General features: G+C 30.2%; 2 protein-coding genes across 2 annotated transcripts; both read left to right on the top strand.

The window, feature by feature from the left end:
* Positions 1-4790: 4790 nt before the first annotated feature.
* LOC110638956 (probable LRR receptor-like serine/threonine-protein kinase At1g53430) lies at positions 4791-13381 on the top strand. Its single transcript, XM_021789701.2, has 24 exons — positions 4791-5192; positions 7425-7593; positions 7700-7771; positions 8076-8147; positions 8272-8343; positions 8429-8500; positions 8602-8673; positions 8757-8828; positions 8913-8984; positions 9095-9166; positions 9259-9330; positions 9508-9579; positions 9667-9732; positions 9903-9962; positions 10042-10080; positions 10168-10217; positions 10314-10681; positions 10843-11041; positions 11114-11254; positions 11363-11481; positions 11602-11812; positions 11891-12128; positions 12361-12511; positions 12739-13381. Exons 1-24 carry the CDS (start codon positions 5075-5077, stop codon positions 13144-13146), a joined length of 3057 nt encoding a protein of 1018 aa, XP_021645393.1. The 5' UTR covers positions 4791-5074; the 3' UTR covers positions 13147-13381.
* A 1881-nt stretch (positions 13382-15262) lies between these two features.
* On the top strand, positions 15263-25083 carry LOC110638959 (seipin-2). The gene is given in 6 exon segments (XM_058145548.1): positions 15263-15802; positions 15804-16084; positions 23758-23996; positions 23999-24415; positions 24469-24575; positions 24577-25083. Coding segments are annotated over 6 exon segments (1383 nt in total). The 5' UTR covers positions 15263-15776; the 3' UTR covers positions 24890-25083.
* The last annotated feature ends 15 nt before the right edge of the window (positions 25084-25098 follow it).

Below are 25098 nucleotides of genomic sequence, written 5' to 3'. Positions count from 1 at the left end.
TTTGGTCCTTCAAAGTTGACTTGGTCATGCTGCCAGTAGCATGACCAAACTCCCTCCGAATTTGGCTTTAATTCAAACACTTCTAGCACACTTAATTAGGTCACAAATGATCATTTTTCACTTCACATTAGGTCAAAGACACCATTTACAAGTTCCTCACTTTTTTGTCTCTAACCCTAAGTGTCCTAAAACCCTAACTACACAAACTCTTTGCATTTAACTAATTCAAAGCATATAAACACAATCTTTCAACTCATTCAAGCATCCTAACATGTTTAACTCAATCAAACTCATGCAAAACATACCCCTACATAGGAAGGCCGAAATTCACATATAATCCTCCAAAAATTATTTTCTTTTCCATTTTTCATAATTTCTAAGTTCACTTAAACTAAGAACACATGTATTAACTAAAATTTTAATTAAAAGAACTAACCTCGCTTTGATGTTCAATCTTCAATTTTCTTCTTCTTTTCTTCTTTTTTCTTGATCAATCTTCTTCTCAAGTGAGGTTAACAAGGTTTAACTACGAGGATTACACTTCTATAGCTGAATTTGTGGTTCCTTCTAGCTCAAAAAATGAGCTTTCATGGAGGACTAGTAAGGGAGAGAGGGAAGAGAGAGGTGGACGGCTAACTTGAAGAAGATAGACTTTTGTTTTATTTTTTTTATCTTTTCTTTTTTGTTTTTATCCTTATGGAAGACCCAAAAATCTAATTATTTAAATATATTAATTATTATTTTTATGGCATCATGCATGATGTCATCACTTTTTTAACTTTTTCATTTTTTTTCTATTTATTTTTCTATTAGTTCTTTAATTTAATTCTCGATTCCGGAATTTTCTTTTCTCCGATTTTATTTGTGATTAGGTCGAGTCACTCGGGTCAATTGACCAAATTGCCCCTCGCCGGTTTATCCCGGTTTGCAATTAATTCAATATTTCTTCTGGCTCCCTGACCTAATTATTTGACTGACTTAACAATTCTTTTTCGTGATTTTCTCTTTTCCAGTGTGTTCGTAATGGTCCTAAGGACCGCAGCGTTCCATTTTACGGCTCGAAATTTGAGTTTAAAACGACTTCGCAGTCCTTCCCGAGAAGGTCACCTATCACTGTGACTCTCAGCTCGTTTAACTTCTTATGTTCTGTTTTTCTTGTTTATACTTAACTAATTGAACATTATTAATTATTTGTGTTTAGGGCTTATCTAGTTGTCTTAAGTGTAGTTCTAATCCCCTTAATTGTCCGGACTGACACTGGTCACCGGAACAGTGAAATATACCAGGCTATACAAATAGGAGTGTTACACATCATGCATACAGTTAATAATTTTACAGGTCCAACATAACTTTTATAATACAGGCCTAAAATAAAAATAAGTGCTTCTAACACATGCGAAATTCTAGGAGTAAAAAAAAATTATACAATATCATAAAATGAATAGGCAACCTGCGTGTTAGTAGTATGCCCTAGAGCATATCATTTAGTATGTATCTTGTACATATTTTTATTAATAAAAGGCATTTCCACTTTTTCGTTTACATAAATTGTTTCATAATATGCAATATGACTTTTTATTATTTAGACTCAATTCATTATGAATTTAAGACATAAAATATATAATGAAATTTTAAAAAAAAAATTTTAATAGATATAAATGTAAAAGTCATTAGAAAAAATTAAAAAAAAAATAAAAAAATCAACAGAAAATACTCATTGATGACTACTAATAAAGAGATTAAAAGAAAAAAAAAAGAAAATTAAGATTAATAAATAATGAGAAAGATGGGGAGGATGGGGATTCCTTAATTAACCATCTGTTCTAAATATAGCATAGCTCTCACATGACAATTTAATTAATTAGCTAATTTTGACTAGGAATTTTTAAACATATTGTTTATTTTTTGCATTTGTATGCATGGTCCACCAAGATCCCAATCATACCATAAATATAATTTTATTTTCCAAATTGGGTACGTCAGAACACAGAAAAAAAAAACCACTTCAATTAAGTTTTCTTCTGCATGGAAATTTCAAATTCCAAATTCCAAAAGCAGCTTTTAACTGTTTATAATAATTAATCCATTGTTTTATTAAACACAAATGCCGCCTTATGACTTTTTCCATAACTAAATTGCATGGAAATTTCTTAATTAGAAACTATTGTCTTATGATGGTTTGTCATTTTATTGCTAATACCTAACTCTTGGGTTTAACTATTAGATACAGCTAATAATTAATAGTTGTTATTAATAATTAATTGTTAATAGTTAATTATAATTGTTAAGTTTCAAGCGTTTAGTAAAGTTATATCCAATTATTATTATTGGTATGTAAAATTACTGATAAGAGTATAGTATATTGTGTCGTTTATTTTATTATTGAAATAGAATATAATTATTAATTTATTATGTTATATTATTTATTATTTTTATTAAAATTAATAAATATAAATTAAAAAATTAAAGAAAATATAATTATAAATAATATAATATTTAAATGTATTTATATTTAAATTATAAATAGAATTAGTAATAAAATGTTTTATATTTCATGATGGTGTGATAATTTAAATTTTTTTATATTTTATAAACTAAATAATATATACATTAATAATAATAATAATATATTTAAAATAAACTTTTAACTTCGTTAAAATAATGTCAAAATATGTACAACACTTCCAAAGACATACAAACCTTCTTGGATGCGGCAAGTTGCCTTGAAAGAGTGGGATAAGCCGAGAGTTATTTTTGTCAACGCATGAAATAAATATGGAATTGATATGAAACAGTTTCTAACTAAGAGCTGATAAAATGAGACGTGTAAGTTCCTGCCTCCCTTTTAGAACTATATCCTGCATTAGGGATGACAATAAGTAGAGTATCCGCAGAAATCACCATACTTAAACTCGAACCCAAATCGTATTATTATCATTAAAATTTGAACTCATTTTAAACTCGATTAGAATTTATTCTCAACTATACAAACTCGTCCCAAATCCGATTGTTGTTATCTGAAAAAAAATCAAACCCGTTTAATTTTATATATTTTAATTAATATTTTACATAAAAAATTATTTTGATTAATAATTTATATTTTAAAAATTTAATAATTTCATAAATATTTAAATTTCATTTTATATAAAATAAAATATATAAAAATTTACAAATATTATTACAAAAAATATATGTTTTATATTTAATTAAATATTTATATAAACGAATTCAGGTAAAGAATGTCCAACATGTAAAATCCGAGTCTGTCACGAGTATTATTTTTTAAATCCGAACCCGTCTAATTATATAAAATTAAAATCTATTCTATTAGGATTTAATCAAATTTAATACTCATAAAAATCTGACATGTTGTCATTCCTATCTTACATTTGTCTTAATTTTGTGAGACTTTTTTATACATACATATTTATTTATTATTAACTTGTTATCCCATATAAACCATCTTATATGAAATTACCTATTTATTCTATAATTTCTCTATTGCAGGATCACATTCATAATATTTCACCAAATTTTAATTAAATAATTTTGATTACTTATTAAAATATAGAAAAAGAAATTTATATAAATATGAGAGAACAATGAATGATTTCTCAAAAATCAATGGATATTTCCACGGAAACAATTAGATTCCTCATTGGCGGCTAGCCCAAGAGCGAGTTTTGCTCCTTTTTCTCATTACAGCGTTTTGGCTCTTGCCGCTTTTCACTCGAAGCAGTTTCCGTAATTAGAAAGAAGCAGTTTCCGTACTCGTCATGCTTTTTTATTTCATAAAACATCAGATTATTATTATTTTTTTTAATCTACACCCAATTAGGGGCGAAAGTAGAAATAAATTCTTAGAGGGCCAAAAATAAAAATTCAAAAGAAAATAAGTAAAATTTTGATAAATATATAGAAACTAAAATAAAAATATAAATTATTAAAAGATTAAAATTAAATAATATAAAAAATATGATCAAAATTTAGATAGAAATATAGATGTTGAAAAAAAAAAATAATTGAAACAAAAAATAAAATATTAGAGGACAAATAATAATTTCTTTTTTAAAATACACTAGAATTTATAAGTAAATTCATAATTTTAATAATTTTAGAGAGTAAATAGTAATTTAAAAAAATATATATTTAAATTTAGTTAATTTTTAAAATTTTAAGAAGTTTGATTTCTAATTCCATTCATTATAAATCTAATAGATAAAAGATAGGATAAAATTTATTAATTAAATATATAAATTTTATATATTTATATTTTTAAATTTATGATAAATTAAATTTAAGCATTATATATAAATTGGCAAATCAATAAAACTACTTAATAGCTATTGATTTTTCTTAAAACTGCTTTATAATTACTTCTCATTACATATAAATTATCCTATATAAAATTATGAATTCATTTTATAATTTGTTCCCCACAAGATCATATATTCATAAGTTCCTGCAAAATCTCTATGAAAATTTATTTATAAATTTTTAAAAATTTTCAAAAATTTTTATTTTTTTAACCCTCCAACTTGTGAAATTGATGGATTAGAAAGATTTTCTCTATAAAATTTTTAAATATTTAAAAAAAATTTTTCATTCTTCTTAAATAATTAAAAATTATAAATATTTAAAAGTATAAAAATTCTTACTTTAAAAAAGAAATTTACTAAAAAAACCCTGATATGGATGAATATTTTAAGTGGAAACCATTCCTCATTGGCGGCTAAGAGCGAGTTTGCTCTTTCTTTTTAACTCCTTTTTCTCATTAGATCATTTTGATTTTTTCTTGCCGCTTTTCATTGAAACACTTTTGTAATTACAAAGAAACAGCGTCGTATTCGTCATTTTCTTTTTAATTTGACGCATTCAAAAGAAACCTTACAACAGCACCTTGATAAAATCCAAACTCTTCTGTCATCTTTAATCCTCCAACTGCTACTCCACCCTCTTCTTCTAAGATTTCTTCTTTGTTAATTTCCCTGCAATTCTTGTCATTTTCTTCTTGCAGTCTCTCTTTTCTCTCTGTTCTCCCAGAGAAGATAAGAAGAGCAAAAGGAAAAACACTATGGCGTTTGTTCCTACTGTCTTGAAGATTTTCTCTGTTATTGTTTTCTGGGTTTTGGTTTTGGATTGCTTTTTTGTCAAGTTGGGATCTCGGGCTCAAGTCTTGCCTCAAGATGAAGGTATTTATATTCACTTCTGCACTCTTCTTTCCATATTTGGCAAAATAAATTGATTTTCTTGCTGTTTGTTGTGAGAAATTGTCTTATTCCTTCATTAACAAAGAAGTCAGTTATGCTTTTGTTTGGCTGGTGAGAATTTGAGGGAAAATTTAAGACTGGAAAACTGTTATTTGGAATCCAGAAACGTAACCTCTATCACTCTGCTCAAAATCCTTTATTCTCTCTTTCGGATTTTGAAGATTAATGTGAGACATTGATTGCATAAAATAACCATTCATTTTGCCAGTGTCTTCATTTTGCTTTTAGCAGTTTCTTCTAAGTAGAGATGCTCTGTTTGCTTTCTGAGAATTTCAACAAAATAAATTTCAATTCTCTCTCTCTCTCTCTCTCTCAAGATTTGGTTTGGTAGATGAGAAAATGAGGCAATTTATAAGTTGAGAACAATTTTGAGTTTCATTTTCCTGGAAAAATTTGTCTGATCGTTTTTTTTTTCTCTGCAACCAAACAACAGATTTTCTTACTACCTTTTCAAAAAAAAAAAAAAGAAGAATTCTAATTATCTATCAATGATGGCAATGATATATGATAATGTTTTCAAAGTGATGAGATCTTAAATTATAATATGAATAAAAGCTAACGGTGGAAAAATGGAAGTAGTGATATCTGTATCGGCTGCATCTGCTCGTACTTTTTGCAAAATAGCGTGGTCCTGATTTGATTTTTACAGACTTATTATTTTTATGGTTACGTACTTGTCAGCAATCATATCTTTTTTTTTTAATAAATAAAACAAAATAAAATAAAATTTTGAAAATATTACAAAATTGCCATTATAATTTAGGGTAGTTGTCCTTCAGCTAATAATTTAGTGATTAAGGATTTGTTTGTTTTATTAAATAATATTTTCTTAAAAAATAATTTGACGTTTGAGCATTTACCGAAATTGATGAATAAAAAATATTTTTATATTTAAAGAAAAAATTAAATTATTTTTAAAAAAATAATTTAAAAAAGTTAATTTTTTTATTTTATAAATTTTTATAATTTTATTAAAATATGAAAACACTTATATATATATATATATAAAATAAATATATATTATTAACTTAATATTGTAATTCAATAATGAAAAATAATTTTATAAAAAATATTTTTTTAAATTTTATTTATAAAAAATATAATCATTTTTTATAAAATAAATAGAGTCTAAATATTTATTTTATAATAAATAAATAATTTATTTTTAATAAAATTTCATATAAAAATAAAAGAAAATATTTTATTTCATACATAAATTGATTAAATAATAATAATAATAATTCAAAATTTAGAAATAATCTCTATTAGAAATGGATTTAGCATTATTTAATGTGGTTTTATTAGAAGGAGATAATGCATTGTTTTTATGTATAATAATTTAATTATTGAGAGAAAATGTCAATAAGATAATCTACTTAGTTTTTTTTATATTTTAAAAAGTATAGGAAATGAGGTTTTGACTTTCAAGTCTTATATCTACTTCTTCTAAAATTATTCACGGGTGATAAAGAGAAGCCCAGCAGTTATAATCCATTCATTGTGCTTTCACTGAAATTATCAAAAGAAAATGAATTTGAGTTTGAGTTTGAATTTCTAATGTGAAGGAAATGGTCAATTTAATACATAAAAAGTCATTGACCGTAGTTTTAAAATGTGAACATTATTATTATTATTATTATTTTAAATGTGAACACTATTATTAAATACTAAAGAAAATTATTAGATAGTATTAATCTTATTTTATATAATTATGAAAATTCATATTCTTATTTTGCCTAATAATTTTGATAGCTATTAGTTTTGGGGAGCATTGATTGGTTTTTGAATGGGACCTACACGCCATCAAATTTTTTTGACAGGTTCTGTTTCTTCCTGCCGGCCCTTTTGACTCATATCGTCCTTTATTTGGCAACTGGGCTTGCCACGCTGTGACATATTGGATAACAATGAATAGGCTCAATCATTTTATTTAAATAAAACTTATTAATAATTAATTAAAATATATTCTAAATTACTCATATTTATTTCAAATTTAATTATTATCATTTAATTATAAAATTTTAATATTAATTCATTTAGAATATATTATTATAAATATATATTATATTTAATTAATAATTTATATAAATGGATTTGATAATGGGTATAAGTCTTAACCATGAATAATTAAATTTCTTGAACTATTTTTGACAGTGGAAATTCTTCAAACAATATCTACGAAATTGAAGAGCCCCTGGAGCGTCACCCAAGATTCTTGCAGCAAAGAAGAGTGGAAACGGATCATCTCGGATAACAACATTCTAAGTAATGTTACGTGCAATTGTTCATTTGAAAACGGCGCCGTTTGTCACGTTACAAATATGTATATGCTTCTTCCTTTTGCCTTTCATTTTTCTCTACCACATTCGATTCGCATGTAATATTTTGGTAATTTTATTTATTTATTTTTTAAATTTATTTCTTTGCAGCCTGCTGAAGGGTTTTAACTTGACTGGAGTTCTACCCACTGAAATTGGAAACCTTACTTTTCTGGTTGAACTGTAAGCAGCACATGCAGATATCTCATTCACTTTTTATGCAAGTTTATAATTTAAAGGAGATTTATGTGTTTGTGTTTCCATGCATTTCTTGAAAAGTATAAAATGGCTAATTTATAATTATATTTTATATTTATTATTATTATTATTATTATTATTATTATTATTATTACTATTTTGTTAACAATTGAGTGTTAGTGGACACTGAATTTGAGACTTTGTTACAATTGAAAGATTCAACTACTGATAGCCTAAGTGATTTTTTTTTTTTTTAGTGACTAATTTGGTACATTTTTATATTGGACAGTGATCTCACTCGTAACTATCTCAATGGAACAATTCCTAAAAGTCTTGCTTGGCTCCCTAACCTTCGGATATTGTAAGTCCTTTTTTGCATTTCCATATCACCAAGGACCCTTTTCTATTACAATAATGTCATCCACAAACAAGTTATTGGACCATCTTGTCATTACTGAATACTGATTACTGCTGTGCTTAATTAGGTCCCTTCTGGGAAACCGTCTCACTGGTCCAATTCCTGATGAAATTGGCAACATTGCTACACTGGAGAAAATGTAAGTTATGACAGATAACTCTTTGCCAAGTTGAGCAAATACTTAGTTACAATGTCTCATTTACCACTTTAACTGGATGTTTCAGGGTCTTGGAGGATAATCTTCTTGTAGGACCTCTCCCTTCAAACCTTGGAAATATGAGGAGCTTGAAGGAACTGTACGACTGCACGACTGCTTTCTTCATCTTCTCTTTGAATTCATTCTTAAACATAATATGTACAATGTCTCATAACATCCAATTGTTTGTTGCTCCTGCAGCTATCTTTCTTCAAACAATATCACAGGAGTGATACCAGTTTCATTTGGCAATTTAAAGAACTTAACTGACTTGTAAGTGATGTAATGTGGCAAATTCTCTCAATATTTTAGCATTTTGAGCTCAAGCACTCATGAACTTTAAATGCTTCTTGCAGTAGGATAGATGGGAATGAACTCTCAGGTAAAATACCTGAATTTATCGGGAATTGGACAAATCTTGATAGATTGTGAGTATCTGCTAATTAATCCCTTTCATTTTGTCACATTATTTCTCTGGAACAAACTAATAGAGAAATAACTTCCATTTGCAGAGATTTGCAAGGAACATCCCTGGAGGGTCCTATTCCTGCTACCATATCACTGTTGACGAACTTAACTGAATTGTAAGCAAGATTTCCTCTCAGTTTAATCAATCTTTTTTGTTGTTACTTATCATGAAGATCTACATTCATGAATAGAAAAACTTATTCTTCTTCCAAATGTTGTTTGTCAGGAGAATATCCGATTTGCATGGAACAAGTTCAAATTTCCCTGATCTTAGCGCTATGACAAAAATGCAGAGATTGTGAGTTGACTGTGTCTGTTCAATTATGTTATTCAAACCTGTGTTATTTGGATTCTGTTAATTATGTGATTGATTACTTTTTTGTGATTTAGGATACTGAGAAATTGCTTAATCACTGCTACAATCCCGGAATACATTGGAAATATGGCAGACTTAAAAGTTTTGTAAGTTGCTCAAAGCCTCAAACAGCCATTTTTATATGGATGCTTAATTTTATAAGTATCTTTTGGATGTTAGTTTAGCAAAATGGACAGGCTCCATATTACATGAACTAGACTGCATTGCTGTATTTTGCTATGAATTAGCTGTTTTATGTGTGTGATTCCATTTATTTATTGCAGAGACCTTAGCTTCAATAAGTTGACAGGCTCAATTCCAGGCACATTTTCGAATTTGCAAAAAATAAATTATATGTAAGTCGCTGAGAAAAAAAATGGTGAAAGGCACAATTTTCTGAGTGTGTTCTTCTCTGACTACCTCTTTAATCTCAATCCATGTAGGTTTCTGACTAATAACTCGCTGACCGGAACACTACCTGACTGGATATTAAGCAGGAAGCAGAACTTGTAAGTCTGTCATAAAGCTATGCACCTTTAATAGAATGTACATAAATTTTCTTCACCTCTTCTTGCAAGAAAAATATAGTCAACTTTTACCTTATTGTGCAATTTTATAATTTCTTTTAGCTCTGCTAAATCAGAACTTTAACTACTTTTGACTTGCTATACCATATCAGGGATGTATCTTACAACAATTTTACGGGGTCAGTTACAAGCGGTTGCCAGCTGCCAGAAGTGTAAGCATCATTTTTGTTATTTGTTAATGTTCTCTTATCTGCCATGCTAGATACTCACTTCTTTTTTAACATGTAACAGGAACTTAGTTTCTAGTTTTTCACCTTCTGAGAGCAATGAGTAAGTTCTGCATTCACTAACATTCCTCAACAAATTAAAAACACATTTGAAATATAGATTATTGATCATCAAACCATCATCTTGTAGGATTTCCTGGTGCTTGAGGAAGGACCTTACCTGCTCTGGGAAACCTGAATGTGAGTGTAAATATATCACTGTTTTTCCCCTACTGAATGTCAGAAATAAGTGAGAAAATTATGAGGCATTTACCAATGAATCAAATATGTCTGCAGACCATTCATTGTTTATAAACTGTGGGGGATCCAAGATGAGCTTCAACAATAATGAATATGAAGATGACTTAACTCCAGGGGGGGCATCTGCCTTTATTTCTGTAGCAGAGAAATGGGCTTATAGCAGTACTGGACTTTTTGTGGGCGATGATGGTGCTAATTTTGTAGCAAGAACAAGTTTTGGTACAAATGTGACTGGAGCAGGATTGTATGAATCTGCCCGCCTTGCTCCTCAATCACTCAAGTACTATGGCTTATGTATGCGGCAGGGCAGCTATAATGTGAAGCTTCACTTTGCTGAAATCATGTTTTCCAATGATGAGACATTTAGCAGCCTTGGAAGACGCATATTTGATGTATCAATTCAAGTGAGTTTAAAGGTTTTTCATGATCAACATTCATTTTAGGATTTTATATTTTGTATGAATTCTCAATGGGGACTTGGCTATGATTTAGTTCCTTGTTATATTGATTGAGCTATAGAAAGAGGAAATATGTTTGCTTATTCTAATTTGATTTATTTTCCCAGGGAAATGTAGTTTTGAAGGATTTCAATATTATGGAGAAAGCTGGAGGAGCTGGTATTGGTTATGTTGCAGAATTTGATAATATTACCGTTAATGGTAGCACATTGGAGATACATTTATATTGGTTGGGCAAAGGTACTAATGCAATTCCAGTTAGAGGTGTCTATGGACCTCTCATATCAGCTATTACAGTGACACCAAGTAAGTTCATTTCATCTTCAATGATTTTCATCTTTGCCATGAACTTGTCATTTATGTATTCTCTCCTCATAGACTTCAAGGTTGATGATGGAGGAGGGTTGCCGGTTGGAGCTATTATTGGCATTGTAGCTGCTTCATGTCTGGTTGTTGTGCTGATCTTGATAGTCCTCCGATTGAAAGGTTATTTAGGAGGGAAGGACCTTGAAGATAAAGGTAAGATTGATTGAGTAATACTTGTCTAGCTGTTCTTTAATATTTGTGCATTGTATGAAATTTTTTGATTGTCTTTTCTGCCTGATTTGAGTTCTGCTCCTCTTGCAGAACTTCGTGGACTAGATCTCCAGACTGGTTATTTCACTCTAAGACAAATTAAACATGCTACCAACAATTTTGACGCAGTAAATAAGATTGGAGAGGGAGGATTTGGGCCAGTGTACAAGGTAATTATGAATTTTTGCATTTGTTGTTCACTTAATTTGTTATGTCATTTAAGGCTATGCATGACATTTATTATTTAAGACATTTTAAAATATTCTAAAATTTTAACCTGCTCATATCAGGGAGTGCTGTCAGATGGTGCAATAATTGCTGTTAAGCAGCTCTCATCAAAATCGAAGCAAGGGAACCGTGAATTTGTGAATGAGATAGGCATGATATCTGCGTTACAACATCCTAACCTTGTGAGGCTGTATGGCTGCTGCATTGAAGGAAACCAATTGTTGCTAGTCTATGAATACATGGAAAATAACAGTCTTGCTCGCGCACTTTTTGGTAATTGCTTCACTAACATCTTGTGCATCATTTTCTGAATTCTCTGGAGTATGACTGAATTGAGTCTTATGATATTAGCTCATGAGGATCAACGACTTGAATTGGACTGGCCAACAAGAAAGAAGATATTGTTGGGTATTGCAAAGGGATTAGCTTATCTCCATGAGGAGTCAAGGCTGAAAATTGTACACAGGGATATTAAGGCTACCAATGTGCTTCTTGATAAGGATTTAAATGCTAAGATATCAGACTTTGGTTTAGCCAAGCTTGATGAAGACGAGAACACTCATATCAGCACACGAATAGCTGGAACAATGTGAGTCCCTCTATCTCTCTAAGTCTATATGTTTCAGTTATGGCAAAAGAGGTAGACTTCTTTTAAAGTAGTGGGTTTTGGACAGATTATAGAATGCATATGAAATGATGTAGTATTTGTTGGAGAACTTGTGAAATGTATGGGTCTAATTTGAAGTCAGCTTCTAATCTTACCTTTTTTTGCATCAGACTTTAAAAATTATTTTTTTATGACATTTTACAATTGCATGCAGAGGTTATATGGCTCCAGAATATGCTATGAGGGGTTACTTGACAGATAAAGCAGATGTTTACAGCTTTGGAGTTGTTGCTCTGGAGATTGTAAGTGGGAAGAGCAACACCAATTACAGACCAAAGGAGGAGTTTGTTTATCTTCTTGATTGGGTACCATATTTATTGCAGTTTTCCCTTATAGAATTTATTTTCCCTTATACATTTTACATTTACACTGCAGAAACCATAATCTTCATTGCTAGAAAATTCCAGGAAACCTAATTATTCATATTTGCATCCAAAAATTTCTTGTGTGCAAATTTAATGATACTATTCTTGCTTGGAAAGACTACACAAGCTAGATATCTAAACCCTTTTCTTTTGTTACATAAACGAAGGCTTATGTGTTGCAAGAGCAAGGAAACCTTCTGGAACTTGTGGATCCAAATCTAGGATCAAACTACTCAAAGCAAGAGGCAATGAGGGTTCTTAACCTGGCTTTGTTGTGCACCAACCCATCTCCCACATTGAGGCCATCAATGTCTTCTGTAGTGAGTATGGTGGAAGGCAAAATTCCAGTCCAAGCTCCAATAATCAAGCGTGGTTCCATGGATCAGGATGCAAGGTTTAAAGCCTTTGAAATTTTGTCTCATGACAGCCAAACTCACATCTCCAAGTTCTCTCAGGATATTCATGATCAAGGAAGCATGTCAATGGAGGGACCATGGATAGATTCCTCAATTTCTCTCCCAAGTAAAGGTGATTCACAAGAGCATTCATCAAGTAGGCTTCTTAAGGATCTTTAAGATGTTAAATTGAAGTAAACTGAGGCATGATTGATGAAGTAGCTAATACTTATATATAGGACAGTTATGAAGATGTGTTGATTCTTGTGTAAATTATTGTTTGCTTGATCTATAACAATAGCTTTGAAAGTGTGTAAAGCTTCTTTCTTTTACTAAAATATTTAAAACATGTTTCATTGTTTTGTCAATCCTTTTAAGTCTTACAATTAATTAATATCTTAATTCCAATGTTCAACTACATTAGCCTTGAATGCCACCTTTTTATTTTTCTTTTTGACCTTTGCATTTCTCTCTCTATCTGTCACTCTGCATCACATCTCTCTCTGTGCAAGGAAAAAATTGCAGAAAAATAGTACATTATAAATCGCAAAAACCCATAAATCAAAAAATTTGAAAGAACATGAGAATAGTACCTAATGTGTCCTTGAATGACTGGAAGGGCTTGAAGATGCAAGGAAGTGCTCAAGGGAGTAAAAATTAATTAATGGTTCAACAGTTAATGGTATTTAAGGTTATATATATTCATTAATATTTTCATTTCCCAATGATATGGGATTTGTACCACCGCTTGGTACAATCCTGGGACATTACAATGGTATTATTTCATTTGTTAAGCTATATTAACCTAATCCTTGAAGGTATTAAAAAGGAGTTAAATGTTAAGACATTAAAATTTAACCTATTCTCTTATTAACGAGAGGTTAAAAGTTACAAAAATAATAATTATCCTTTATTAACCTATAAAGATCGTTATTCTATTTTCTGTTGTCTATCGTTCTTAAAACTTTACAAAAGTTTAAGTCATGTTGAAAGCCAAACTCCCTATAAGCAATAGCAAAATTTGCAAGCTATTTTGAAAAAATAGCACCCTAATTTTCTAAATTCAAGAACATATTTAAGTTCTATTTAGTATTAGTATTGAAATTACCATTAAGAAAAGTACATTCTTAAATATATTAATTAAAGGATATTAAAAACTATTTTTAAGTTGAATTTAATATATTTTAATAATAAAAATTCCAAAATAATAAAATAATTTTTTTAACAATATCAAAAATAATGCTTTAAACAAAATGTAACAGCTAGTTTTCATGCTTTCATGAAATTTAAATAGGTCAAATAACTCTTTAAATATGAGGACTTGAAATATGCAAGTATCAAGAGAACATTGATTGACATAAAAAATTTTAAAGAGTGTTTCAAAGAAATGAAAAGCTTGAATGATAAAAAAAAAGGGAGAGAAAATTTTGTATGATCTCTAGTTTTTGATTGGCAAGTACCAAACATTAAAACTTGTGCAATGATTGATAAACATCAAGATTAAAAGCTTGTTGTTTGAGAGTTGGGGAAACTCATTATTATTAGGCAAGCATCAAGAGAAGCTTGTAGGAAGAGTGCAAGTGATCTAAGGATATAATAGACTTGACTCTCTTGTCTTAAAAAGAATTTATTAATGGAGAGGAACTCCCAAAATTGTATTTTTGGAAGGCTAATCACTGTAAATCCCAAGTTTGGTTTTTTCTTCCCTAGACTCTTTTATTCATGCACTTTTAATTTGATTAATTACAGATTCTGAGTGGAAAATATTACACATATTTGGGAGCTCAAACCAAGTAGGAAGAATTCTTTTTTATGGACATTGTGAAAAACACACTCATTATATCTTTTTTTGATGTGAAAATTTCATACTTGCGTATTTCTAACTATACATTATTTCTTCGAAGTAAAAAAAAAAAACAATTACATGCATTTTTAATTTAAATGAAAAGTTTTAATTTTTATCAATTTAATTATTAAACTTAAGTAGTAATTTTAATTTTAACAATTGAATGATTTGTAAATTAAAATTATAAATGAATCATAAATAATGTAATTATAAAATCAAAAAGTACTATATTTAAAATTTATAATTATATAAAATATATAGAATTTATGGCATTATAATTTAATTAATGTTGTCATTATGATAATTAATTTAATTATTATAATTTCTTGAACGTGTTTAATTAGATAATAATTTGACTGATTTTAAACTTTATAAGTTGAGTTTAAACTCAACTTCATGAGTCTAATAAATGAGTTAAATGTGAATCTAATTCACAAGTTTATACGTCTAGTTTGAGTCTAGCAAATTTAAACAATCGGAGTTTATCTTTTAATTTGAATTGGAATTAAACTCGAACCTAGTAAAAATTTAATAAGAGTTTGAGCTCTCAGCTTGTTTAGGCCCTTAATTTTTAGTATTCTATTACTGAGTTCTCCGTGCATGCTGAAATTGCAGAGAGAATAATATCGGCAATGAAATGTAGCACACCAAAATAGAAGCTTCTTGCTGGTTTGCTAGCTAAGGTTCATCCTGCTTGAGCTGACATGTATGGAGCAGTATTGAAGCGTGTGTCCCTCTAAAACTTATCCTAATCCCCTCACCAACAAGATTGATGTAAAGATTGTTCACTCAATACATAAAATCAGACACCAAAACAATCGAACTGGTTAGCATCCCAAGAAAATCACAATTGTGCCCGCCAAATTATCATTTCCCACCTATAAAGTTCATTATGCAGTTGCAAAGTTTCCATAGTTCGCACCCCCATTAGCCGAAGTTCAAACCCTGCAAGAAAAAAACTTCTATGGAAGAATCCAAACAGCAAGAAATTTAGCCAAACCGATGTAGAGTCTACGAGTCTCTGCGATGCGCTAAAATGTTGCCTGATCAAACTTGGCATAGGGGGAGCTGACAAGTTCATGGATAGAAATAGGTTGAAAATGAAATCTTTCAGCAATAGCTTTGGGCAGCAAGACTGGGGCTCTAGTTCAAAGGATTGTCACAATTGTGCAGAATGTACTTTTGGGCGGAGAAGAGATGAAAATGGTGTTTCCTTGCAAGACAACGAAAGGGTTAGTGCCAAGAAGGATAAGCATGTCGTATATGGCACTGGTACTACACTACAAAAAAAGTGAGTATAAGGGACACATAAAATTGTCCCCAAATCTATGAATAATTGTCCTCAGGTATAGGGGACGACATTAATCGTCCCCATTTGTTGTCCTCTTTAGCTCCGTATCCTATTCTATAGAGGACGACAAATCATAATGTTGTCCCCGAAAAAAGAGACGATAGCTGAAAAAAGAGACGATAGTCGTCCCCAATATGAGAACAATAGTTGTCCCTAATATGGGGACGACAATCATAGTCGTCCCCTAATATGGGAATGACTATCGTCCCCATTGTCCAAACTCAAGGGGGACCATAATCGTCCTCTATAAAAGGGGGACGACGCTGGTCCCTAATTTTGGATGAGACTTAAGGGAGACCATAATCGTTCCCCTATTAAAATGGGATGACATTCGTCTCTATTTAAATAGGACAATACTTGTCCCCAATAATGGAGACCATAGTCATCCCTTACTATTAAAGGGACAAAAATTGTCCCCTGATAAAAATTGAATAGGGATAATTTTCATCCTCATATCCTCATATTTTGTTCCCTATAAAGTTGCTTTTAATATTGGGATATTATATTTATAATTGTTAAAAATATTGATACTCGTAAATTTCATATTTAATTCAAAATAACTATATGATAAAATCAATATTCAATAATAAAACACAACATAAGTTTTAAAGTATGATATAACAATAATTTTTAAGTGTACGTAGCTAGTATGCAAAATAAACTTAAATCTACTTACATTTATTCCTAATTTGTTCATACTTGATAATATTCAAAATAAAACTCCTATGATAATAGTAGTCTTCAAACTCTAATTCAACTTCATTGCTAGTCTGCAAGCCTTCATCACTCGATCTGTTAATCCTACAATAGATTTAAATAAAAGGACATTCAAAAAATAGTTTTTCCAATTCATTAAATTAAATATATCTAAAAAGTACTTACTATTATCATATCTTGACTTTCTAATGATTTGTATCCTATCACATTCTCAAATATTTTAAAAAACTCCAAATTGCACTCTTCTTGTTCCTTGAGTCGAGCATTTAGTTGTGCTATCTTATTATTGCATTGTTCTTGTTCCTTCAAACGAGCATTCGACCTTGCTACCTCATCTCTCAATTCATTTAATTCCTCATTTCTAGAACCACATGCCATTCATCTAGTGCTTGCTTTGTATCCTAATCCTTTACCACGGATATAACCAGATCTAACACAAAACACCTCTTTTAAGACATCATTTGGAGCAGGACCAGTCTCATTATCATAGTCGAAATACTTACATATATCCTTGATGATTCTGGATCATGCCATTGTGTTTGGCTTTGCTCATCCAAGAACCCATGTGTAGCCATCCAGACTTCAGAAGCATATGGTACTTCACCAATCTCCTCATCCATCTATAGTATTAATTATATTAACCATGCATTATATAACATAATATAACTAAAGAAAAGAAATAACTATGAGTAAATAGTATTTTTTTTTTATAGTTTACCATATCATACGCTACTTGCCCAAAAGGAGTGGGACCAGTTGAAGCAATAATTCTTTGACTAGCACGATTATTTGTATGAGTGGAACATAAGGCCTACATGATATTGATGTTAAAAAAATATTTATTTTTTGCCATAATAGAAAAAGTAATTAAAAAGTACCTGAAAGTCCTCATTAGCAAAAACTTTGAATATTTCCTTCCAAGTATCCACAATCAATCCTTCAGGAACATGTTGCAGTCGTTCATCATCACTTGAGTACTTCAAATACTTAAGGTGTAGCTTGTATTTCCATTTGCGACATAATATTTTCATCTCATAGAAATAATAGAATTCAAACTTAGCTTTTTTTATCTCAGCCGTGTCCGGCTTCACCTTTTGCATTTCCTCAAGCTTCTTCCATTTTTTTGGACTCTCATGACTTACATCAAAGTAATCCTATAAAATTTAAAATTGATTCTTAATTATGCAATATCATTTTTTCATCTTATTTGGCAATTTAACATAGAATGTAATAAAATATAATGTGATATGATTTAAAGGATAAAAAGAATTTTTTCAAACAAGAAACTCTAAAAAAGCATATGAAGTTAACGTGAATCATACTCCATAAACAAGTACGATATCGAGCTTCAATAGCATTCCAAGGCTTCTTAGGTGAACCACAAGATCTTGCACAATATCCTAACCATGATGCCAACTTTCTTTCATGTTCACCAATTGGTCGAAAATATTTTCCTGTGGTTATGAAGATAATCAACTTGTCCTTCTTTCCATTTGTCAACTTATCAAGATATACTTGGGCTTTGCCACTGCACATTAAGAAAATTCAACATGAATAAGGACTTTTCATCTTGCACCTTAAAACTTATTTTTCATATGCATATTCCATGCCCAAGGGGGGACTAAACTTCAATGCATAAGAAATCAATTCCACTATATGAACAAATGATTCCTCTCTAATAATAATTAGTCTGTACAATTAAGTAAATTTAATCACAATTATTCAAAAAGTCGCTAATTATTTGATTGTATATTTTTTACTTGTCAAAATATCAAGCCTCCGTTTGATTATTCTTGCTTTTATTTTCAATACTTTTCATCCCAGTCTTTTTCAAAGCATAGTCTAAAAATTCCTCAACCCCACATAAATATATATCATTGAGACAATCACCAACAAGATCCATCCATCCATCCTTTATTAGGAGCCATTATCTAATAAATAGATAATAAAAAATATAACTATAAAAATAAGCAAACATGTTTGATAAAGAAAAGAATTTAGTTTAAAATTTAGGTTACATTATTAAATAAATAAAACATTAAAAAATAATGAAAAAATATGTTTAATTAATTAACATTAATCACAAAGAGAATAGTGCCAAGAAGGATAGAGGCAAGCAAGCAGTGTAAGCATGATCCAAGATTATTGTACATCTACAAGCAAAGCAAAGAAAACCTAGCACTATGTTTTATTAATTAAATTTTAAAATTTTGACATCAATTTTAATTTTAGTTTTAATAACTGAATTTTTGAAATTAAAATAAATATTAAATATTATGGGTTAAATTAATAAAGTTAAAAATGAATGCATGAAAAGGAAGTCCCACTCATAATGACTGTCAAAGAGTAAGAAAAATGATGAAATCTGCCCAAAGCTTGGCACTTAAAATTGATTCACTCACATCAACATTTACTAGTTTTTTATTTATTTATTTTTTAAGCACTAGTGCAATAATATCAAAAAAGTGTATATAAAAAAAAAGATCACATTTTAACAGGGAAATATCACTAATGAGACAGGCAATGAAACAAAATCATCTAGATTGTTGAAATCCTAAGCAGTAGCATGGATGTACTTATGCAATAATTATGTCAGAATTTATGAAAATGGAATTAATTATTGCAACTACAAATAGCCTTACAATATGCAAGTTCCTTCTCCTTTGCAGTAGCTAACCTCCTAATTAAGTTGTGCAACTTGAACAAATTTTCACAGCCTGTAGCCTACATAAAAGTCAACATACAGATTAATAACACATTTGCCTATAAAGTAATGTCTCATATATATATATAGTCATAGTGAATTCTATATGGGCATGGGTGCAGGTTCTGATTCGCCAAGCCTCTACCATTTTAAAAAGTTTTAAAATATTTAAGTTAAATCTAGTCTATTTGTGAAGCCACCCAAGCTTTCATAGTCTAGAGAGCAAGGTTTATTGTCGTTTTACCATTAATTTTCAAAGGCATGATAACATAAAGTATGTACTAAAGTTGCAGATTTATTTGTTGCACACTGTTAACATCCCCCTAATTCGCTACTATAGATTGTATAATAAGAGTAGCACATAAGGCCATTAATATGATCCAAGGTAATTAGTAAAAAATATATAAAGGCCTTCAAGAAAAATAATGCTTTATCTTGAATTTGAGTGTGATAATATAAAAATAAAATAATAAGTATTAGCAAACTGCAAAAAGGGAATTAGTATTAATTTGCTTAATTTAATTAAAATTAAATGGGTTTGGGTAACGGATACTAACAAACAAAGCCCAAACTCATCACTGGTATTATTCTTCTACCCGTAAAAAACTGACCTATTACTATCCTTACCTTGAAATGGTTTTTGCATTTTTTTTTTTTATGTAAGCTGCTAGTACTAGTTAGCATTTAGCTTGCAAGAGTAGTTCATAATGTTTTGGATAAAACTAGTAAGCAATTAGATAGGATTGATGGAATTAAATACCAGCTAAGAAAATGTTAGCATCAAAATTTGAATAGAACCATTTTGGTTCCCAAAGCATTTCAGTTTTTCAAATAAAGTCAATATTACTGGTCTATACTACTTTAGCTAATTTCAATCAATAGTTAAAGCATTTAAGTTAGTTTTCATGCAAGTCTAGTGTACTAAGATTCACAAACCTTGATTTTCCCTAAAAAAAAAAAAAAGAGCAACAGATTGGGATAAGCTACACATTAAAATAATGAAAGAGGTACCATGCCATATTTTAAACAAACTTAAATGCTTATAAGATTTTCTACTTAGCTACTTTATGCAGGTCTGTGCTACTTTAGTTAATTTCAACAAAATATATATGAGATTTTCTTTATGAAAAATAAGAATATATTTATGAGAATGAATGAATGAAGGAACATTCCTAAGAGTGGGTTAGGTGGCCACCCTCAGCCAACAAGTGTCCATGGGCAATGGGCTAGCTATTAGTTAACAATAATCGTATTGCATGATCAATTATGAATGTGGGGTATGAGCAATGAATGGAAGGTCCCCAAATAATAGCAGTTATACGTTTTAGTAAAGAGAAAGGAGCATTGCCAATACAAAATTTCTCTAATAAAGAAAATTAACAATATTATTTTCAGAATAAACTGTGTCTGAGATAGATGACAATGACGGCAAGACATGACAATTAGCCCTTAAAGAAAGGGTTAGAATTAGGTCCTGCCATTTTTTAGTTAACATTTATTATGCCCAAATGTAAGTGTAACTATATGGAAGGGAAACCATTCTAAGCCAGAAATCCTAAACACTCTTCATATCAGGGTTTCAATTTAGTCCTGTCACTTTGTTGTATGTGCATTAACTTATTATTATTATTATTATTATTATTATTATTATTATTATTATTATTATTATTATTATTATTATTATTATTCCCAACTTTTTATGCAGATAACAAGTTTTGGAAACTTGATTTGGTAACAGAAATTGTGGTAATGAAAGTTCTGTACAAAACTAACTATAAAACCCAAAATTGAATAGTCAAGTTCATATTACATGTGTTTGCAGGATGATATTCAAGTTAGAGATTGAATAGATAAATGTATACATCAAACTGGTCTTATCAATTGGTTTTGCTAGAAGCTTAAAAATAATTGTTTTGCTCCACATGCTACTTGCTTAATCTCAAATGGCATATAATGTTATCCCAAAACTGACAAGAATATCACATATCGCTTGGCAGCAAATGAATTATTAAATATGTGCAAGGAAATTAATGTAAATAATAGTTCAAAATAGTAAAACAAATCCACAATGAGAAGGAAGGTTCTCTCTTTCTTCTCTTTTCTTTTCTTTTTTTTTTTTTTTTGGATTTTGGTTTTGATAGGTTGTAGGCCTGTTAAGATTTGGAAAATTGTTATACTGTAAGAGTACAGACTGCATTGGATAAATGAATTGTATTTGATTAAAAAAGGGGCTTGTTTGACATGTGCAAATAGTCACATAGTTTGTCTTTGGCACATGACAATATAAAATGGTTAAAAGCAAGTGCATGAAAATTAAAAGGGAAAAAAAACTGTCATAACAACTATATTTATATTCACAAGGCTTTTCAAATGCAAGCAATAACAAAATTTTCTAAAGTCCAGAAATTTTACGATTAAAAAGGGACAAACCAATCATTTTTGTTATAATATTAATGTGGTTGTCATAAAATAAGCAGAAAGAACATTACCAAATAACATTTTCCTAGCTCTCAATAGTAAAATATTATATTATATTAATAGACAGTAAAATAATCAATGAAAACATATTGGAGCCATCAAAATTTCTAGCTTCCATGTGGATCCAACACTGCTGGTTAATATAAATATAGACAAGATTGGAGGTATGCCTGTTGTTCAACAAATAAAGAGTTTAAACACTTGCTATGAAAAAGAACTATATTAGTCTAATCTTCTCCAAATTTATTAGTTCAATGACTTATTGGGTTGTTTCATACAACCACAACACCTAAATGGATAAGAGTATAATTCAACAAGTCTATTACAATTAGCTAGAGGAACAAAAATTCAACAGGCTATTACTATTTTCTTATCAGCACCAAAAATGTATCTTACAACCAGGAAGCAGCACTTCCATAAGAACAAATATCAAAAGGAGATATATTTTGACTAAAAACAAACACTTTGAAGATTAATGACAGAAGAACTACATCTATATATAATATATAGTAGAAAATTGAAGAGGAAGTTCAATTGCACCCGACACTCAATAACCCATGCCACAACATGTTGGATGAAAACTCATGGAGTTCTATGAATCCCCAAAACACAAAAAGACAATTCAAAATCTCCACAAAGGGATCACAAATAACCTCGTTAGCTAGGTGGGTCTCTTTCTAATTCCCAAAATCAGAAAGAGAGAGAATCAAAACGGGCTCAAATTGAGATATTGGCTTGTACATTTTTGTGAAGAAAAATGAATGAGAATAGAAAGAGACAATAGGAAGATTCGAATATATATATGTAAATACCTGTTTCTTGCCTAACTCAACAACGGCTTCTTATAGCTAGCTTCCTTGCCCGAACTGCTTCCATAAAAGACACAAATTCTCTGAAACCTAGACTTAGTTTCTTCAAAATCCACACTTGGCAGCAGGCAGAGCCTTCCAAATCCACCTTTGAGAATTGGGAACAATTAGTTTTAACCCTAAGAAACAATAGATTAATTTTGCTTTCATAGAACCCTAAAGGAACACGTTAAGACTACAATATTAGGAGAAATTAGTTTTGAGCGGAAGTTACCAATTTGAAGGACTCATGACACAGAAAATCCCGCTAGAGGGAAAACAAATTCTAAAAGAAATAAAATAATTCATTAACAAGGGTAATATTGCCCTCATCAAAGACTTTTAAAAATTGAAAAAATAAATTAAAAAATACCAATATATTACTTTTTAACAAGAGAATTTAATAATGGTAGTTAAAAATTAATACAATTACGACCACTTAAAATATTGGTAGTTATTTATAAATTATTAACAAGGAAATTTTAATTTTATTGTTAATTCTTGATCGTTAAAAGCCATAATTCTTGTAGTGAATATAAAATTATATAATTATGTAAAAAAGCTTAGGATGTTTCTAATTATAGCATTTGGAGACTAAAAATTTTTGTCATCTCCTATACTTGTACCCTTAACTCACACTTCAGGGACGAAATATATAATTGTCTCCTATATTTAAGAATTTTTTTTTATTTTTAATTATAATAGAAAAGCCGTCCCCAATTTTAAATGATAATTTAATTAGGGACAAAAAATATATTGGTCCCTATAATATAAAAAAATTATGATTTGAGGACCATAAAAAAAATTGGTCCCCAAAAATTGTCCCCTATACTCACTTTTTTTGTAGTGACCACTAATGAATGGAACAATGAGCATGTTGATGAGTCACAGGTAGTGAATTCTCCTTCCGCAGGCTGCAATCAATTTTCTTTGAATTTTCTTGCTTTCTTTGCAGTACTACTGATGAAGTTCATGGGTTTTCAGTTCAGTCTTCTGGTCAGTTTTTTCACATTTCCGATTTGGTTATCGTACTTCTCGTTCATGTTTCTTATGTTTCCTTTCCAAACTCTAAGGCACATTAGAGGGTTTTTTTTATTACGAAATTGTTTAAATTCTGGGGTATTTCTAGTAGAAATGTTACTGAGAAAGCACAAAAAACAATGGGAAATATAGCGATGAGGTTTGGGCGTGCATTCTTCTGGTCAAGCTATGTATTTCTCATGCTTTTAGCGTTACTAGTATCAGGGTTTGTATTTGGAGGTTTATTGATGAGAAACATTGTAGCTAAGCCTGTTCAGGCCAGAGAAATTCTGAACTTCGATTACACAAAAACTAGTCCAGTAGCATTTGTGCCAATAATGCCACACTCTGGTGTGGGAGATCCTTCTGGCCTAATTGCTAAGGAAGTTGGAGATCGTGTTATTCCTTACAATCACAAATTGCAGCTCATTGTTTCTTTGACAGTGCCCGAGTCTGACTGCAATCGCAAACTTGGCATCTTCCAGGTATTTATATATATATATATATCACTTTGTTTGGTCTCCTTTTGTTTGTCAAGGTGAGGGTGGAATTCCTGTCAGCAATTTGAAAAGTCACTGCAAGCTCAAGTCATCCATGTATGTTGCGGTTCAAAAGCCAACCCGTCCGATGTGTCGAAACAATCATCGAAGGTGATGCTAGAGTCTCGAGCTGAGTACAAATCAGGTGCTGGTATCCCTGAAATCTATGAAGCATCACTGTCTCTTGAGTCTGATCTCCCACGGCTGAAAAGATTAATCTGGAACTGGAGGAGAACCATTTTTGTGTGGACAAGCATCGTCCTGCTTTTCACTGAGCTTATGTTGCTTTTACTCTTCTGTAGACCTATAATTCTTCCAAGAGGAAGGCCTCGCATAGCATATGCGAAAAAAGAAGATCGTTCAAACATCATCTGCAAAGAAGATCGTTCAAACATCATCTGCCGGTATAGAAACAAGTGATTCAAACATCATCTGCTGGTATAGAAACAGGTGATCAGATGATGACTTGCAATCCAAGGTTGATGCTGAGCATTAATATTGATTATAAGGAAAGAGTAATTATGTTTTAAGAGTAGGAAAATAATTATGACGATGTAAGATAAAGTATAAATCCTGCACACATCTTAAACTTAAGTGCTATGTTTTGCAGTTCTACTCCACCATTTTAT

This window comes from Hevea brasiliensis, chromosome 4 (genome assembly GCF_030052815.1).
Source record: "Hevea brasiliensis isolate MT/VB/25A 57/8 chromosome 4, ASM3005281v1, whole genome shotgun sequence".
NCBI lineage: Eukaryota > Viridiplantae > Streptophyta > Magnoliopsida > Malpighiales > Euphorbiaceae > Hevea > Hevea brasiliensis.
The sequence above is the reverse complement of the archived record's forward strand: the minus strand, read 5'-3'. Positions and strand labels throughout refer to the sequence as shown.

Excerpts from the sequence above, each read along its gene's own strand:
- LOC110638956 (XM_021789701.2), top strand. The coding sequence starts at position 5,075 with ATGGCGTTTGTTCCTACTGTCTTGAAGATTTTCTCTGTTATTGTTTTC. Across the intron at positions 9,963-10,041 it reads GGTTGCCAGCTGCCAGAAGT|GAACTTAGTTTCTAGTTTTT; the intron begins GTAAGCATCATT and ends AACATGTAACAG. Across the intron at positions 10,081-10,167 it reads TCACCTTCTGAGAGCAATGA|GATTTCCTGGTGCTTGAGGA; the intron begins GTAAGTTCTGCA and ends ATCATCTTGTAG.